The following is a 19,897-nucleotide window of genomic DNA, read 5'->3' as shown; positions in this document are numbered from 1 at the left end:
TTTTGTGCCTTTCCCCAAAACCTCAGTGTCCTTACGTACAAATAAACACACTGATAACATTTAGCTTCCAGGAGGCAGTGAGGTTTAAAGGAGATAATCAAGAAAAAGTACTTACTATAGTACCCGGCAACTAATTAGTGCTTAGTAAATGTCAGGAAATAATGATAGTAGTATCATATACTAGAGCAAACTTTGCGATGTCTAACCCATTTTGCTTTGTGGAAAGTGTGCTTTGACCAAGGACAATGGCACTGGGTTTTGATTCTACTGCATCGACTGTCTTTGTGGGAGCCTGGTCTGTTTGGATGCTCACCTGGATGGAGGGGGGAGGACCTTGGACTTCCCACTGGGCAGGGAACCCTGACTGCTCTTAGGACTAGAGTGGGAGGAGGAGGTGGGGAGGGGGAGGGAAAAAGGAGGAGGGGAGGAGGTGGAAATTTTTAATAAATAAATAAATTAATTAAAAAAAAAAGAAAAAGAAAAGAAAGTGTGCTTTGAATGAGTCAAGTCTCAGGTATTTGTGACAGAGGAAGATGCCTACATATAACTCAGATCAGACCCAGGCCAGTGTCAGGCCCTGCTCATTGTTCTGCTGGGAAAGGGTGGGAAGAGAGAAAGCCCCAGGAGTGTGCTGTAGGTCCAGCACCACGGTGGACAGCAAGCAACCACACAGGACCATGCTGTTCACGCAGTGTATGCTCTGCTCAGCCACCTGCCTGAATTCCCACTTAGCCTTCCCCTATCCATCGTGTAACGTACTTGGCTCTGCTCATCATTCATTTTACTGCCAAGGAAGCCAGGCACCGAAAGGTTAGGTCCCACTGTTTGTGGCACTAGAGACAAGCTGGACCCGTGTCTTACTCTAGGTGATGAGGTCACGAGCACAGAATCTGTATACGTGACATCAGTGGCCTCAGAGGAGAGCAAGACAGCCATCTATGCAAAAGGGAGGGGGGCTGGCCCAGATGCCACGCCTGCTGACTTGGACTCTGGCTTTCAAAGCTAGAAGAAACAAGCTGTTGTTTTTGAAAGGTCATCTAGCTTAGGATGTTTTGTTACAGCGGACTGAGGAGCAGGGCAGCTTTTCTCCTGTGGGCCTCAGGACGTCACTGGACTACATCATGTGGCTTCGAGACCCTCCAGGAGCCCTGTGACTTCAGCCATGGTCCACAGCCCTTGGGATGCGGACGGAGAGGCCAATGGTCCTTAGCTACACCAGCCCCAGCATCACAGCTCTTACCGTATGGGCCCTTGTGAGAGACTTGATTTAAAAACAAACAAAGCAAGCAGGTCTAGGTTTTATACTTTTTGTTGATGTTGATATTTTATGATTTCTTTAATCTTACATAGTGACTTCAATTTTCTACTTTGCTTATCCATCGATTTATATTTTATTTTTTGTTTTTTTCCAAGACAATTTCTCATTATGTAGCTCTGGCTGTCCTGGAACTCACTACGTAGGCCATGTTGACCTCAAATTCACAGTGATCTGCCTGCTTCTGCCTCCTGAGTGCTGGGATTCAAGGTGTGGGTCTCACTGTGCGGCCCTGGTCTTTTTATTCATGCAGACAAGGCTGGCCTGGAGCTTGCAGGGATTGTCCTGTCTTTGTCTCCTTAGTGCCGGGACCGCAGCATGTCAATTACATGAAGAACGGTTTTCCATTTTAAACATGTTTTTTTCACAGCCCTGTATGTCCAGCGCCTAAGCAAGAAGCTTATCAAGAACACCATGCATCTCTTCCTTCCTCAGGGGACCAGAGAGGAGAAAGGACTTATTTAAAGTTACATAGCAGTGTCTCAGCCAAGTGAGAACGGAAGACCGGTTTCCCCAGTCTGAGGAGCTATGATTTATATACACTAATGCAAGGGAACGAGGGAACAGAAAAGTTTTCGCTTTGTTTTTTAAAAGAAGTCTTCAAAAAGCAAAGGTTAGAATGTTCAGGTGCATGGGAAGGAAATCTTAAGAAAGAGTACGTTGTCCTCTAGGAAGCTGGCTCGCTCTAGGATGGCTTCAGTGAGTCTCTTGTGTGCTCTGGAGAGCACAGATGGGGACAGAGTGAGCTGTAAATCTTGTGACACACCTGCTCAGGGACTGGGGAGGAACTGATTATCTGCTTACTACCCTGGATCAGAGACCACAAACTTTGATCTTCTGGAAAAGATGAGCTCTCCCCCCCACATATACCCATATATGCTTATACACCTTTAAACACTCAACTATTATACAGTTGATAATACCCATGCAATATAAAAACATTTAAATTAGCATCTATTTATTAAGAATTCACATGCCGGGTGGTGATGGAGGCACACACCTTTAATCCCAGTACTTGGGAGGCAGAGGCAGGTGGATCTCTGAGTTCGAGGTCAACCAGGTATACAGAGTGAGTTCCGGAACAGCCAGGGCTACACAGGGAAAACTCTACCTCAAAGTAAAAAAGAATCCACATGAAGCTTAATTTTTGACCTTTTGAGTAACTAGGAAATGCTGAGTGGGATCTCCTGAGTAAGCCAAGCAAAGTTTACCTCTGGAATTAGGACCCAAGCACTCCAGCCTCGCCACAAACCTCCCTCTGCTATTCACTTGCTCTCTGGCCATACTATTATGGTCACTTGCTTTTTGTTTCTCTTGCTATGCTGGATACTGGGACCTTACATCTTCCCATACCTGGCAAGTGCTCCCACACTGCCCAGCCCCCACTCCTTTCCTTAGGGTAGACTATTTACGGATGGACTGCTTTTACTCATTTTGCTCCCTTACCCCTGGAGAAATCTGGTACTGAGGCCCCTGCAGTGTTCTCCTCTCCCTCCCTCGAGCAGGAAAAAGACCACAGAACTCACTAGAGGCATGGCGCTTGACTTTGACCTGCGGGTCCACACGGTGGGACTTCTCACTGCAGGAGGAGGCATGGCGCTTCACCTGAGCCCCGGTGGGGCGCTGGGGCTCCTCATCCTGGGCAAGGGGGACAGAGGTAGAAGGTTAAGTTCAGACAGGGAGCTTCCGGCCAGCTCCCTTGAGATCTGGGCCTTAGAGACATAGACTTGCGCAGCTCTCTACAGTTCATAGGCTACCTCACTAGCAGTTCAAACCTATAAAGGTTTGAACCTCATACCTTTCTGTGCGAGGTAAAAGGCAACCTTAAGTTGGTGTACTTACTGAGAGGACAAATGAGAGGGCTCAGGGAACTGCGGGTGGCTGCCTCTATGAGAGGCATTTTGTCCTTCTATCATTTGAAAGCGTTCTTCTATTTTCTGAATTGCTAATGCCGTCTTCCCTCAGAGGAGGAGGAGGAAAAGGAAGGAAGCAAAGGCATGGAAGAGAGGAGCCGGTGGCAGAGGCGATGCACCTTATTAAACTGACTGCGTTTGTGCTCTTAGAGCATTTTCCATGCTCCAACTCTAGCGAAGGTCTTGAAGCCTGATGTGATCGATACATTAGTGTCACGTAACCACCTTATTAGGAACAGTACTGTTACTTCTCTGGGCAGAACAGCGCACTGCCTGGGCACTGCACTATTTTCTTTCTTTCTTTTTTTTTTTAAACACAAATAACTACATTTTGTTCTCAAAATACTCACCCATGTGGAGGTGGGAAGTGGGAATCAGGAGGTCTGAAATGCAAAGCCAAGGTCCCTCTGACTCCAGCCTTCATATCATATCTGAACTGTTTAGGTTTTTGTTTGTTTGTTTGAGACAGGATCTCACTACGTAGCTCTGGCTGGCCTCGAGCTCAGAGATTCACCTGCCTCTGCCTCCTGAGTGCTGGGATTAAGAGCGTGTACCACCATATGGTAATATAGGTATGTATGTATATAAGTATCTATCTATCTATCTATCTTTACACACACACACACATATATATAGCAACCCGGCTATATATGAAGTGCTAAACTACCCAGCTATTAGATTTTCTGCAACCAAGCAAAACCTTCAAGTTGCAGTGAAGAAAGACCTTGGGCACAAAAGGGCAGGCTGGGGATGTTTCTAGAAAAGGGGGATCATGGAAATGAGGACTCAAGCCATCTTCTAGTCCAGGCAGGGTCCTGGCTCACAGGTGTGCCGTGTCCTCAGCAGCTTTGTTCCCTCTCCTCTAGATGCAGGGCCACCCACCCACTAGTTTCTGGTTGCAGTGTACCTGTCTTCTGTTATTTTTCTCAGAAGGCACAGGACATGTCACTGAGAGCGGGCGGGTTAGTGAAGGCAATTTCTCTGAAGCAAAGGATAAAGTGGGTAGTGAAGGGGAGAGAAGACATGGAAGGACAGCCTTTGGCATGTTACTAAGCTGTAGGAATAATCGTACCTGCACCTTTTCATAAGGAACCTCATCATAGACACGGGGCTCAGGCCACTGATCCTGGCAGGATTGTGCATACCTAGAACATGAAAAGTTTAATGATGTTGGTGACATTTTGTGGCGTATGCTGCCTTCACGTCTTCTCTCACTGGATGTTGGCAGCTGCTTTTTTTTCTTTCTTTTCAATTTTACTCATTTTAGTTATTCTTATGTGAACTGGTGTTTTGCCCACGTGCGTATCATCTGTGTGAGGGTGTCAGATCCCTGGAACTGGACTGATAGGCAGGTGTGAGCTGCCATGTGGGTGCTAGAAATTGAACCTGGGTCCTCTGGAAGGGCAGCCAGTGCTCTTAACCACTGAGCCACCTCTCCAGCCCCGGCAGCAGTTTTTAATGTAGGCTGAAAGGTCACGCGCTTGCGAAGACTGCACAGGCATGCATGAGTTTCACAAGTGACAACAGGTGGCTCATTCCCATCATTCTTTGTAAGTCAGCCGACAGATCCCAGAATGGCAAGCAGCAGGCCATGCTTCCCACATTGGCGAAGGTGTTATCCTTCCCAAGAAAGCAGACTTCCTGAGCTTGCCCCACCCCTTCCGCCCAATGCTCAAGGCTGAAAGGAGCCTGGCTGGGATACCCCTGCAGGGGTGGGTCGCAGAACTGAGGGAGGAATACACCCCTCCCCCCACCACCAGCGGTGCGTCCTGGAATCACCCTTACAGGAAGGAGTTGCGCCCAGCACTGACAATGCTGGTTAGGGTTTCCACATCCACGTAGTCATAGTGCAGGGCCTCTGGGGTGACTTTGGATCCCATCTCCACCAGCAGCAGCCCGAGCCAGCGGCCCATGTCTTCTGAACAGCTTGCCTGGGGACAGGAGGCACAGTGCAGTTCACTTTCACACCGTGAAGCCTTCTGGCTGCTTGCTCACGTCATAGAAACCCACAAATGTTTCTAAGTCCTCAGGACTTAGTGAAGGAGGAAGAATTAGACTAGACACACATGCCGGAATCCAAGGCTCCTGAATTCTCTCAAGTATTTCCTCAACAAGCTACTTCCTCCGAGGGGTCCTCCCTGATTACTCCTATAAGATGGCATATCCCTACCCTCCATCCTCTGGGCTTTTATATCTGACCATTTGGATGTAAAAACAATTCAGGGTTCTCGAAACTTCTTCCTTCCCTCTCCTTCTTCCACGCTGGGGATCAAACCCAGAGCGCCCTGTGTATTCAAGGCCTGGCTTTATCACTGAGTCACATCTCCAGCCCGAAAACATATATTGTTTAAAAATTATTTTTATGTTATGTGTATGACTAATTGTTTTGCCTGCACGTATGTATGTGTACTGCATTAATGCCTGGTGTCTGCAGAAGCCAAAACCCCTGGAACTGGAGTTACAGATGGCTGTGAGCCACTTTGTGGGTGCTGGGAATCACTACAGGATTCTCTGCCAAAGCAGCAAGTGCTTTTAACTGCTGAGCCATCTCTCCAGCCTCCATATTTATAATTAATTCTCTACATAGGAAATAGCTCATATAACTCAAAATTTTCTTAGACTGTAATTACCAAAGCATTACAGTACCATTTATGGAAAATTCCCTAGGATAAACTGCAGGCCAGTTAAACATATCCTTAATTCTGATGGGAAGAGCATTCCCAAACCAGTCAGCTAGTAATGGCAAAGTTAAATAAAGAAATAAATGAAGCATGGTTTTTAAAGGGGGAAAAAAACCTTAGAAAACTCTGTAGTTAAGGGAAACAAAAAACTCAACAGGAAGATGGAGAGATAATACTGTTTGAAGCTGAAAAACAACGAGGCAGATGGAAAGGGTACAGACACTCCTCCAGCCTTGAAAAATCACGTGGCTGCCCTGGCCTGTTTGTCTATAACGTGGGCAGGTGGACATTTGAACTTTCCTGTGTCAACATTGTGAATTCTAAGTATCCTGAGGGCTGTCACACGGAGTGTGTGCTCTGAACAGCCTCAGAGAGGAGGGCAGTGCCAGCTGGTAGGACGGGCCGGTGAGCAGGCGGCACTCATGTATGGGCCTGCTGAGCTCACTGTGTGCGGGACACGGTGCAGAGGTCTAGAAAGAGAAACAGTGTCCGAAAATGTGGCTGCGGCCCTGCCAGTATGGAGCCGGAAGGATCTTAACTCTGTGTGGGGAAACTCTCTGTAGAGGCTGGAGTTGCTCAGGGGCAGGGACGGGCACCTTGAAGGGCAGCGGGTTTTCTGAGGTCGACGCCTCCTGCTGGGAAGGTCTGAGAGAGAACTCCAGAATCAGATCCCAGTCAGACCGCAGGAGATGCCTGTTGGACCTGGAACTGTAAGGTCAGGCAGGGCAAATAAGCAAACCTGGGATCTAGAATTAGGGCTGCCAGAATTAGGATAGAAAACCACAGTGTGCTGTGTTGGGTTTGAACTTCAGATACACAACAAATAACCTTTCAGTGTAGGTGTGTCTCCAAACCACCCAGGATACTTTCCTATGAAAAACACGATTCCTTGTTTATTTGGAATTCCAGCATCCCTGGTGTCCCCTATGTCACCTGGCAAGCACGTTGGGTTCTTTCCCCAAAGTTCCTGTGGTAGAGTGGGCACAAGCTGACACCCCCACCCCCTACCCCTACCTTGACTCTCTCCTCTCACCTCCAGGATGGCCACCTCCTGCCGATTGCGCAGGATCCTGAAGGCAAACGGGTGCCTGGGTCCAAAGCCTGGGGCTACCTCACAGCCCCCCAGGGCAATGGCATTCACGTGGGTGTGCAGGTCTGTGCGGTCTTTGTGGAAATAGAGAGTGTTACACTTGAGGCGGCACCACCGTTCCTTCCAGCCCTGGTTTACCAGCACGTTTAGGTAGCCTGGAAAAAGAGACAGTCGAATGACCTGTTATAGCCCCTTGGGCAAACCTTGTGATCGAGCTGGCAGGAAGGCCTGGCACCTTAGGCATCCTCCTCTCTAAGTCTCAGCTGCCCGGCTGTGAGTGCTCCCTGACGATGCTAGTCATGCATCCTTTTCTGGCCCCAGGACCACACCACGTGTGATGGAAATGGCCGACAATCCTAGAGAAGGCCTACAAAAGCAGCAGCTGCTCCCTACACTCCGCCAAACTGAAATTCCTGCTAAGATGGAAAGTGATGGATGGTGCTGGCACCTAGCGGCAGCACACAGAAACGCCACCACCGTAAGGATTGGTAAACCTAAGCAGACAGCTGTGCAGCTGACCACAGAGGGAGCTAGAATCAGCTCTGAGCATTTCAGGGTTTTATTTATTTTTATTGTTTTTTTTTCTTTACCACAGCATGTTATGATTTAATGACCATGAACTATTTCTTTATAACTGCAGCATTAATTAATTAATCAATTTGTTTATTTGTTTATTTATTGGTTTTCAAGGCAGGGTTTCTCTGTGTAGCCCTTGTTGTATTGGAACTTGTCCTGCAGACCAGGCTGGCCGTGGACTCACAGAGATCTGCCTGCCTCTGCATCCCGAGTGCTGGGATTAAAGCTGTGTGGCACCACCACCATTAAGCTAGAATTATAGCATTTAAGCTAATATAGTATTTCTGCATATCTGAAATAGATGATTTTATCTTTTGCTATGCTGGGTATGGAACCTGGAATCTCACACAGCTAGGCAAATGCTCTGCCGTTGAGACACACCCCATCCCCTTTAAAACAGGTGACTATCTACTGGATTATAGCACATGGACCACAGCACTTGTACGAAAGAAGCAATGCCTTCTCTGCCAGACACTTTTTACTAAGATGTATTATCTTAAAAAGTACTTAACATTTTAATTCCAATTTCCTTATCAGACTAGACTACAATCTATATACACTTACATATATATGTAGATAAACCAGAAACCACTGCCCTTCAAGATGCTTGACCCTCCCAGCAAGTAACTCCAGTCTCTGCAAAGTTTCCCACACTGCATTAAGGTCCTTCTAGCTCCACAAAGGCAGCAGCCATGTTTCTGTGTAAATCTTATTTTATTTTTCTAGCTTATAAAGGCCAGGATATAAGCTACATAAACATATACATGAAACATATACTTTTGTTGTTGTTTTTGAGATAGGGTCCCGTGAACTCCAGGCTGGCCTCTGACCTTGAACTTGCTATGTAGACATACAGATGACCTTGAACTCCTGATCCTGCAGCTTTCAGCTCCCTAGTTCTGGAATTATGGGTATGTATCACCAAGGCCAGCACACCTGGCACGTGAGATGCTGCCTCTCTCACATTAGCAGGGGAAGCTGGAGCCTACAGATGGATAGCAGTTTGACTGAGTTCACAGGAGTCACCGATACGATAGTCAGTGGATTTCCCTTTCCCTGGGCAATCCTTTCACCCATGGGAGTGAAGGGATGCATGCATGGATGTTGACAGAGTGGAGCCTAGCCATCCAGAGGAACAGATCAGGGGCTGAGGGGCCAAGATTTCCTGGCATCAGCCCCAGGGCCTGGATTCAAGGGCCTGCACTTTCTTCTTCTGTGTCAGGACTTACCGCAGCACGGAACCTCATTCTCACTGGAAAACGTCTGCAGGTCCTCGCCCAGCGCCTTCTTCTTGGAGAAACTGATGATGCGCGTGATCTTCCGGCCTGCAGCCCTGCTCATGGAGCCCTTTAGCTCAGCGAGGCTATTCTTCTTCCCTTTGCCTGGCAGCACAGGAGTGGGTCACAGGGGATCACGGGGAAAGTCCCACTTTTACCCATTTCTGGCCTTCCCAGCAGCCCTTGCAAGCTGCACACAGGGACTAGCCTGTAATTCCGCAGACGAAAGGCCCAGTGGCCTTACTCAGGTCTCCAGGACATAACTCTACCACTGTGTACCTGTGGCAAAGTCCCTCCCATCTTTGACATTCTCCAGCATGGACAGTGGACTCCTACCATGTTCACAGGCTTCTCGGCGGCTCAGGGTGGAACTGCTGTCATTCATGCCCAAGCTGTCAGAGTCCGAGTTCTGTTTCTCTTGGGACAATCTCTGGGGAAGGACACAGACAGCCTCACATCAGTGAGACTCTTAGAAGAGCTCCCCTAGAAGCCCAGTCTTCTTCCAACTCTCTAAGCAACAGCGATCATGTATCTGATACCACCCCAGCATTATCAGGAAGGCAGCAATGATCATGTCTTCAGGTTACACTATGGGGAGAAGGGAAGCCCTAATTATAATGCATTGACAGTGACGTCCTGGAATATGCACTATATCTGGCAAATGAAAAAGGGCAAGCATTTACAGGGAATGTGAATGTAATCCAGTAGCACTGCAGGGATGGACAAGAGTAGGCAACTGTGGGGACTGGAGAGATGGCTCAGAGGTTAAGAGCATTGCCTGCTCTTCTAAAGGTCCTGAGTTCAATTCCCAGCAACCACATGGTGGCTCACAACCCTTTGTAATGGGGTCTGGTGCCCTCTTCTGGCCTGCAGGCATACACACGGACAGAATATTGTATACATAATAAATAAATAAATAAACATTAAAAAAAAAAGAGTAGGCAACCGTGGATGCTGAAGAGCCCCTGGGCAAACTGATCAGGATGAAGTTCCAGAAAGGGATGGACCAAGGTGATAGCATACAAGAAAAGGGGTGATGATGCTTTCAAAGAAGTTGTGATAAGACCCAATGATCAGTAGACATCCATTACAGATCTATCTTGAAAGAATGAAGGAACACAAACATAAACACACAGACACACAGACACACACACAAAAGCTTTGTTGCCAGTCTATTAATAGCCATACCTTCATTGATTCATTCATGAATTCATATGCTACAACGGAGGTAGAGCAGAAATCATGGAAGAAATCCTAGGGCTACTATTCCCTATTAGCTGTGGGTATGGGGAGGCACCAAGCAGAAAGTGAATGAGCGTTTGAAGAACCTTGTCTGTGGTTTTGAAATTGAAGTTACAGCCCTGTTTGTTCTGCAGTAGTGTGCATATAGCAACTTTTTAAAATATTTATTTATTTATTATGTGTACAGTGCTCTACCTGTATGTTTGCCTGCAGGCCAGAAGAGGGTACCAGATCTCACTGTAGATGGTTGTGAGCCACCTTGTGGTTGCTGGGAATTGAACTCAGGACCTCTGGAAGAGCAGGCATTGCTCTTAACCACTGAGCCATCTCTCCAGCCCACATATAGCAACTTTTCCACCAAGATGGGAAACAGATACAGAGGAAGACCATGAGTTTGTAATGAATTCAGGGATGACCCTTCAATCTCGTGATCCCGTGGAAAGAGACCCCACCAACACAACATCCCAGCTCTTCTTCCACCACAATGACCACCATAGTACATCAGTTACCCTCTCTTGGTCCACTCAACCACGGCAGAGAACTCCACTGCACGGCTTGACCTACTGTTGCTCTATGGAGCCTCTGCACTGTGCCAGAGGCCGTATCATAGTGTGTATCCGTACACTCACACCCCTCTTCCAGTGCTGGCTGTATCATAGTGTGTACCTGCACGCTCATACCCCTCTTCCAGGGCTGCTTTCCTACGACCTTACTAACTGGTAAAAGCTAAGTGTGGGCAGGGCTGGGCTTCTCCTTCAGTTCACTTCATAGGAATCCGTGTTCCCTAACACTCCAGCCATCCCAAGCTCCCAGGTCCATTTCCCATCCCTGTCCAGAGCCAGCTCTCACAGCTCCCCATCTCTAGACCATGCCACACAGGCCACTTTCAGTTCCACATTTTCTTGCTTCTTCTTCTGCCCGTCCCTGCTGCTTAGAGCACCTTTTTATTTTAGTTTTGCCCTTTTCATCCTTGTCTGAGGCATCACTTCCTTGGGAATACTCTTAAGCCTCTGAGATAGGATCATGCCTCCCTGACACTCACCAGGAACCTAGTCCTGTCTCTTTTAGCATGTTCCCAGGGTAGCAGATATAATACAGTATGATGGTTTTGACTCATGCCTGCCTGACCATTGGACTGATAGTGTAGTGCGATCAGGGGTCATACAGGTTTCTGCAGAAGGTCTGGTAAGGGCGGAGTCTCCCTAAAAGAGGCAGCCTGTGTGGGCTCAAATGCTAGCTCTGTTCCTTATTCACTATGGGACCTGGTTACAGTGTTCCCTTCTGAAAACCCGTCTCCAACACAAGCATTCAGGAAGTGGGACTTCTGAGAAGCGACTGGATCCTAAGGGCTCTCTTCCTTCAGTGGATTTACTCATGGCTAAATTTAGCTCTCTGAAACTGATCGAAGGCAGTGGAACTTGTTAGGCCAGGGCCTGGCCTGAGAAGACACACACCTGGTTCTTTCCTGCTTCTCTGTCTGCTTTCTCTCTCTTACAAGGTGAGCTGCACTGCCTGTCTCCCTGTTTCCCACCTCTTCCTATTATTGCAATACAGCACCCTGGCGATGCTCAGCCTCGCCCAAGGCCTGTAGCACGCTGCCAGCTGACTGAGTGGCTTAACCGAAACAAATCATTCCTCTTTTGGCTGTTTATGGCAGGTATGTTGTCGCAGAGACTAACCTGACCACCAGGCACCTGCCACTTTGCTGCTTAGCTTGTAGGATGCCACAGGGATGTGTGTGTGTGTGTGTGTGTGTGTGTGTGTGTGTGTGTGTGGCCTGTGCTTAGTGCCCATTATCTGACCCAGAGAAGTCAATTGGAGACAGACATACCTTGTCCTGATCCAGCTTACACAGGAAGACTGGAGATCTGGGGGCCTCCAAGCCCTCTGCTCCCCCACACGGCCGGCTGACCTCACGGATAACCTGTGAAGAGAACACGGGGCTGGGGACAGGTGTGCCGGAAAGCTCTGAGGACAGAAGCATGGCTGGGATTTGTGGGAGCAAGCCTATTGTGAAGATGAATTAGGGCCACCAGGAGGCAGAGTAGGGCTGAAACAGCCATCTGCACACATGCAAACTTATTCTCCGAGCCTGTCTGGAAGGGCTTTCTATACACATCCCTACTATAAGAACACTGCTCTCTGCAGAGGCGAGTGAGGCCGTGGGTAGGAGAGATGTGAATCTTGAAGACTCACAAAGGTGAGGGGCTTAAGTGACAGCTAGGACTGTTGCTTTCAGTGACACGGGGAATTGATTCGGGGTCCTTTCACTTACGCAGGGTCCCAGGAATAAGCATGCAGATGATAAAATATAAGAAGTCACCATCTAAGCTGGTGTGGTGGCACACGCTTTTAATTCCAGCACACAGGCGGAGGCAGACAGATCTCCGAGTTCGAGGCCAGCCTGGTCTACAGAATGAGTTCTGGGACAGCCAGGGCTAAGAAGGCACCGTCTGATGGTCTCCTAGACAACAGCATTTATCCCCACAGTGGTCTGTGATCCTCAAGGTACAGGTGAGGATGATGTGACCTGGGAGGTAAAGGCGCTGGTAGGAGGCAGCAGAGCAGACCCTGAAGTAGGCTGTGTGGCTGCTAGGTAGGTAAGCCTTGGACCAGTACAGAGGACCAGCACAGCCAGGCAGATCCCTTTGAACTCTGGGCCTAAGACTCCTATGTTTGGCTCACAGGGACCCTGAAGCTTGAGGCTCCTGAAGGCAAGTTCTCTCCCTTCCTTCCCCTCTGGACACAAAGGTAGGGATGGGAATACCAAACATTCCAGGGAGAGCTGGTTATCACCGGAAGGAAGGGAGGAGGGAGGAGGAAGTAAAAGGAGGACTCTGGCTTCATTGTTCCAACCTGAAGGTAGGAGAGGAGAGCGGGGTGTCCAGTGGAGTAGATGGATGGGGGTCTGCTGGAGAGGACTGGGGGGCAGGATAGTGCCATGACCACCACCACCAGAAGCCAACCAATGCTACAGCTCACTTACTACCTGGTAGGCACTGTGTTAACTCTTGTTGAATCCTTAAAAGAACCATTTAACAGATGAGGAAACTGAGGCACGGGGCAACTAATGCCATTTGCATAAGGTCTTAGGGCTCTCTGGAACTTGAACTCAAATCCATGCACCATCAAAGTCTTCCCCCGCCATTACGGTGCCACCAAGCTGACTTTGGAGTAGACCTACTTAGTGTCACATCTTGGTCCCAATCATGTGATGCTGCCTGTGACCTCTGGCGACCACTTTAAGTTCTCTGTGCCTCAGCTGACTCACCTTTGAATGTCAGTATTAACAGCTCCAATGGTCATTGCATGAGGCTTTGGCACATTGGACGGTACAAAGTGGTTAATACATGGTGGCACCCTCTGACACCAGAAAGATGCTGAACTCCAGTGGCTATCACAACAATGCACGTTCCCAACTAAAAACACAAAGGAGATTCGTCCTCTCCCTATTTTTAAATTAGAAGGGCTAGTTGGCCTAATGATGAAATCAGTTTTAAAGGCATCAAGCAGACCATTCCAGGAGTGTAGGTTGGGCTAACAGTAGGTTGCTATATAGGGAAGTTAAATAACGGAGAGTATAGACCTCCTCCATGAGGCCTGCTTGTTGTGAGTATCCAAGGCCCATTTGATATGAACCCTAGTCATGTACCCCCCATCCCTTCTCCCCTAGATAAGGTTTGTAACTTCAAAGGTCAGAACCCCATGCTTGGGGACAGAGAGGAAGGGAGTGCAGGGTGGCAGCCTCCAGTGTGTCCTGTGCGAGCATACCTTCAGCCACTCCTCTGCCTGCTCCCTGCTCTGCAGAGCCAGCACCAACACCTCTGTGGCCCCCTGGGAGAAGCGCAGCTCATGTCGCTTGTGCCTGCTGTCTTTGGGCACGTAGACGACGGTGCAGGCATCTAGCGCCAGCCTCAGATGCGGCTGCCGGTCCTTGGAGCTTTTGTAACACTGCGCAGGGAGAGAAGGGGGTCAGAGCTTCCTGCAGTAGGGGGTGGGAGGGGTAAGGCCCTCACACACACAAGAGTAGATTCCTCCCTCGGGGCCAACTGTGAGCGATGCCTCACAGCGAGAAGCTGGAGAGGGGGTCTCTGGGAATCTTCCAGCACAGCTGTCCGTGAGGAAAAGGCAGATTATAGCACAATACTAGGAAGACCATGTGGGCTGGAGAACCAGAGAACAAATAGGTTGGCTTGGGAGGATGCCAGCCGAAAGGGCTGCGTGGCAGAACGTTGGAGTGGAATCCCAACAGGTACAGCAGGGCTGACCTTGGGGAGGCAGGCTTTCTTACCAGAAGGCCAACCTTAACCTTGACACCAGAAGTTGACAATACTGCTACAAAAGGTGATCTGTAAGTAGATAATGTGGCTGGGGGAGGGAGAGGCATTTCTTTCAATAGGGGTATATACTGGTAAGGTGTCTACATTCCTATAAATAACCCCTAACCTACGCCCCTTTAAACAATGCTAAGAAAGCTCACAGGTTTATACACACACACACACACACACACACACAAACACACAGTGAGTAGGGGAGGATAGTTTGAGTGTTAAGCCACCCTTGTGTTACTAGAATAAACCGGGAGTGGTCCTGTGTTTTTATAAGCATTTAGTTCTGTTTGCCAGTGTTTCATTTAGAGCCTTCAACTAGGTTATAAAAGAAATCAGACTATGAATTTTCTTTTTCAAATTGTTTCATTTATTTATTTATGGGGGAACGGAGGCATGTGTGCCACGGTAAACATGTAGTAGCCAGAGGCAACTTGGTAGAGTTGGTTCCCAACCTCCACCAGGCGGGTTTCAGGGGTCAAGTTCAGGTCGTCAGGCTTGGTAACAAACGCCCTTACCCACTGAGCTGTGCTACCCGTTTTTAAGTTTTTAGCACATAATCACGGGGTTCACAGTGAATAACATTTCCATACATGCCTAGATTTTGATTTATCGTCACCCTTCTGCCTCCCTCTCATTCCACTCCAGCTAACCCCCTTCCACTGCCCGGCTCGTACAGGAGGATTATCAAAGGGTTCCCTTTGGAGTTGGGCTGAGACTGGTTGTCTTCTCTGGTCACTCTGTATCCTCTGGGCGGGAGGGCCTGGCAGCAGCAGGCAGTGAAGCAAAATACAGAAAGGGAGGTCAAAGAGTGGAAACATAGCTGGGTGGTGATGTGCAACCTTAATCCCAGCACTCAGGAGGCAAAGGCAGGCGGGTCTCTGTGAGTTCGAGGCCAGCCTGGTCTACAGAGTGAGTTCCAGGACAGCTAGGGTTACACAGAGACAGCCTGTCTCAAAAAAAACCAAACCAAACAAAAAGCTGGAAACACACCTATCATGACCCTTGGACTGGCCCTGGTCTGCAGTCAGTTTTCACTGTTCAGGGTGAGAAAAGGTTTCAAAGCCATGTGTTGAGCATGGCATGGCTTGCAGACAGAGTAAAACATGACAGAGAGAGAGAGAGAGAGAGAGAGAGAGAGAGAGAGAGAGAGAGAGAGAGAGAGAGAGAGAGAGAAATAAGCTACTATCTTTTTCCACACTATGTTCATTTTCCTACTCTGGGTTTCTCTGTGTAGCTCTGGCTGGAACTCACTCTCTCCAGTCATCATGAAGGAGAACCACTCACTCTTTTGCTCTGTGTGCAGTGTGCGTGTGCTGGAGCTCGATGTACTGTGCCCTAAGGGTCTGTGCAGAGACCACTCCCACCCTCAGGCACACCCACAGGTCTCCAGGGAGGCACTCACCAGTAGCTGATCCTCCTTGATGACCGTCAGCTGCTTGGCCCACTGCCCAAAGCGCTTTTTTCCGAAGCAGGAAGGCACATATCCTGCAGTCCCTAACCAGGTGTATGGAGGCCTCCTCCGAGGGCCACTGGTGCCTGGGCCGCCGCCCCTTCTCTTCCTCCTCCTCCTCATCGTAGGACTCGTAGGAGCTACTCATGGCGTCAGAGTCATTGTCTGTGGGTGTCACAGGAAAGGACCCTCGGTCTCCGTGCCCCTTCTAACCCTGGCGGGCAGCCTGCTCTGGGCCCGAGCTACAGGGGGAAGAGGAAGGACAAGGATGGACTAGAGGCCTGACTCAAAAGCTTTGCTTTGGAGCGGCCTCTGGGACAGCATCTTGGTGATTTCACTTCTTGGAGTTCCTCACCACTATGTAGTCATGATATATACCAGATGCTGCTTCACCTGGTGCCTTGGACCCCGTGGCATGGACAATGTTTAGCTAAGTGTCTTCTACCAGTCAGTGCTTGGTAAACTTCTGTTACTGCCCTGACCTCATCACCACTCACAGCCATTGTCTCAGACCACCCTCCAAATCCAAATCCCTGGGACAGACAAGGAAACTGAACTTTTTGATGACAAGATCAGCCATCCAGAATTAGATCAGGGAAATACTCAAGTGATTCCCCCATTCCAGTGTTTTTTCTTTTCCCTCCCACTGAACCCACTGAGAACAAGGGCTTTGGGACCTGTTTGGTGATCACAGTCTGGTAAGGGGTTGTGGGTGTGTGCGTGCCGAGGGCCAGCTCTTCGGGAGGACAGCTGTGTGAGCAGCTGCCTGGTACATACAGTTCTTCAGCTCTCCGTTCAGCCTCGTGGTGGGGTAGCTGCTGTCCGCGTCCTCATAGTAGCCACCTACAATCGACTGGGCTGGGCTGCAGCCATCTGTGGAGGTGTTCGAAAGAGTCAAGCTTGTAGACACATGGGTAGAATTCAGGGGCAGGGCTGGGCAAGTCCCAGGGACAGAGAGTGGGGGCTCAAGGCAGCCTCGGCCTGAGTGGGGCACTCTACTTCGGCACCTGGTCTGCTGTGGCTCCTCATTTAACCCTCCATATTCGTCACAACAAACTGCTTTGTTGGGCCTCGCCAGACCTCCAGGTCTATGTTCATCCTATTCTCTCTGCCTTCCTACATTTTTATCAGAGAATCGCTCCCCACCCTTCAAGGCCCAGCTCAAAGATGTTTTCGCTCATTGCCCAGTGGCACTGAGTGTGTGTGAATGTCCTTGTCATAGCTCTGGTCCAGGTATTGCAGGGCGTAGGGGACCTGCTGCAAGAAAGGAGGCTTGGTTCCATTTTACACATGGGGCAGCAGGCCCCATAGAGATTGCTGAGTCTGGATCAGAACTGAGCCGGATACCTTCATTCAGCCAGGCTGGCTCACGCTCTCATCATACTGTTCTTCAGAGCGCTGACTCTGGGTTCCTCCTGTCCATCTGTTTCCTGAGGAAAGCTGTACTGAAGTCCCTAGCTATTGGGATACTCAGCTCACTCCCAAGCGAGTCTCGGAGCCCGCCTCTGCCTCTCTGAGGCCGACATGTTGGCAGCATGGTGTGCAAGGAGGACTGGAGTTGGCAGATGGGGGAGTGGGGTATGTGGGGGCAAAACGAATACCATGGCTGGACACTGTGTGTGAGAGAGGAGGGACACTCTGGCTGGTTTGGTGGCAGGCTCTCTCCTGACTGGGTCCATGGTCTTCCTGAGGCCTTCCCTTCCAGCCTTCCCAGGAGCGGGCGTCTCTGCCTTGTATGAAGGAAGTAAACTCTCTGGGAAAGTTAGGGAGCCTCTTTCTGCCGAGGCGCTTGACATGCAACTTGGGTCCCTGCAAGTACCTTGTCCCTTCCCTCTTCCTTTGCCCTTAGTGAACCAGAGAGGAAAAGTTGCCTGCTTCACCTCTGCGATAGGCATCTGGAGACTCATAGCCTGAAGAGGGCCACAGATCACTTGGTCCAACCTCTCCACAGGCAAAAGGTATAAACACGATAAATGTCATCAGCTGATGGAAAGATACACCAGATGTGGCATGTCCTCAGAAAAGAGTTTATCAGCCATCAGAGGCAACCTATTCTGATGCACACTCCTACCTGGACAGATCTTGAAAATGCTACGCTAAGTGAAAGATGTCAATCTAGAAAGGTCACGTGTCAGGTGACTCCCTTCATATGAAAAGTCCAGGATAGGCAAAGCCGTATGGCCAGAAACGGCAGAGGCTGGGGGCACTGGGGAGGAGAAGTAGGGACTGAGGAGGGACTGCTTCATGATCCAGTTTCTTTTGGGGGGCGATGAAAATGCTTGGGAACTAGACAGCAGTGGCGGCTGTGTAACGCTAAATGCACGCCACACCAGGGACGGACACTTTACAAAATAGCGTGACAGACAGCTAATCTTCTATTTTATCACCTTCGCCCATGGGAAAATATAAGCAGTGCAAAAGAGTGTGAATAAAAGAACGTTTTTCCTTCACCCAGATTTACTTATCTCCTGCCTTCCTCCTTTTCTCCCTTCCCCCTTCACTGTCTTCTATTGAGACGGGGCCTCAAACTCCTGGGCTCAAGTAATCCTCCTGCCTCAGGTTCGTAGTAGCTGGGGTTTTAGTGAATGGCATCAAACTGACTTAAATAAGTATTCTCAAATTACACATCACATTTACCTATCATTATTATTTATTTTGCACAAGGGCTCTGCCACTGAGCTATCTGCCCAGTACCCCACCTGGATTTTTTTTTTATTAATTTCCCATAGGAAAATCCTGTTATGAGTTTCTTGCACATCCTAGAAAAATTGTGAAAACCAATGCACAAGTGAGTATATCCTGTTAGAAAAAGCAAACAAATGAAACCGTGTTCTGCAGAGCCTTCTGTGCTTGGTTTTCTTCCATGACTGGGTCATTCACATGGATCATGCGAGTTTATAGTTTCTCACGGGGCAGACCTGTTTCATTTGCAGTTTGGCGGGTGGAGAACATTCCGCTGTGCTGTGGGACAGCAGGGAAGTGGAACACCGACATTACCAGCTGCAAACCCAGCCGTGCATGCTTGGGCATCTAAACCCAGTTTCTCTGGACACTGTCAAGTCCCTCTGCTGAGTAGAGGACTCCGCATCTGGTCCTTATGCAAAGGGAGGGCCACCTGCTGCCCACTGGGGAAGTCAACGGGAGAACAAGGACTCTCTTTTGTGGCTAATTTAAGAGATTTTCTAAGGTTATTTATCCCATCAGTAAAAGTACACACACAGAATTCTTTGGTACATATTTATGTATAAATTATATATATGCTATTTGCAAGCATTATGCTGTAAGTAGATCACAACAAATATAAAATATTAATAGTTTTTAAAGAGGTGGTTGAACTATAATAAATCAAGTCTCTCCTATTTCTGCCTATACCACTGGGTGACTCTCTAGGGCTGGAGGCTGAACCATGAAGCTTGGCTTAGGCCGTAGGCCACATCCTATGATGTCCTGACTTAGTAACGCGATCATCCATATGTATACACAGAAGAAAAACCATGACACTACAGGCTGAAGGGGCGAGAGAAGGGGAAGCAGGACTGATATCTGTCACTTATGTCCTGCACTTTATGAATGGAGCTAGCGCCTCCTTGTTAGAGGATGGAGATCAGAGATCCTCAGAAGACAAGGGTCCGTCTCAAGTCACAGAACTGAGACTAGAAGCCAAGCCCCTGGCCATGCTATTGGTCCCATGGTTTGGAGCTCAGGGCAGCTCATCCCAGAGGAGGGCGATGGAGCTGGGCAGGCAGTGGCTTATGAGTTGCTGCTCCTCAAGGAGGGAATTCTGTAAGCCACGAGGGGACCGGAACTTACTGTGAGAGCTGATGTACTCGGGGGACTTGCCGGGCCCCAGGGGAAAGGCTTCTTCATAGTAATCCTCAGGGGGAGGCTTGTTGGGCAGTGGTGGAGGCACAACAGCTGCCTGCAGGGGAACAAATAAGGCCTGTGAAGTAAGACAGCTGTGAACATGGCAGAGGGGAACAGGTGAGAAGAGAGAGGGAGGGAGGGAGGGAGGGAGGCTGGTT

The 19,897-nt window shown here is 49.0% G+C and overlaps 1 protein-coding gene across 1 annotated transcript in view; it reads right to left on the bottom strand.

The window, feature by feature from the left end:
• Afap1l1 (actin filament associated protein 1 like 1) overlaps nucleotides 1–19,897 on the bottom strand; it is a 57,608-nt gene that overhangs the window by 7,874 nt on the left and 29,837 nt on the right. Inside the window, 12 exon segments of the mRNA XM_048419715.3 lie at nucleotides 2,842–2,953; nucleotides 4,301–4,373; nucleotides 5,014–5,159; nucleotides 6,943–7,154; nucleotides 8,805–8,957; nucleotides 9,189–9,282; nucleotides 11,926–12,018; nucleotides 13,866–14,045; nucleotides 15,828–15,887; nucleotides 15,889–16,040; nucleotides 16,653–16,748; nucleotides 19,686–19,794. Coding sequence (XP_048275672.3) covers nucleotides 2,842–2,953; nucleotides 4,301–4,373; nucleotides 5,014–5,159; nucleotides 6,943–7,154; nucleotides 8,805–8,957; nucleotides 9,189–9,282; nucleotides 11,926–12,018; nucleotides 13,866–14,045; nucleotides 15,828–15,887; nucleotides 15,889–16,040; nucleotides 16,653–16,748; nucleotides 19,686–19,794 — 1,480 coding nt within the window.

The sequence above is a fragment of the Myodes glareolus genome, chromosome 13, assembly GCF_982192425.1.
Source record: "Myodes glareolus chromosome 13, mMyoGla1.1, whole genome shotgun sequence".
In the NCBI taxonomy this organism is placed as follows: Eukaryota; Metazoa; Chordata; class Mammalia; order Rodentia; family Cricetidae; genus Myodes; species Myodes glareolus.
The sequence above is the reverse complement of the archived record's forward strand: the minus strand, read 5'-3'. Positions and strand labels throughout refer to the sequence as shown.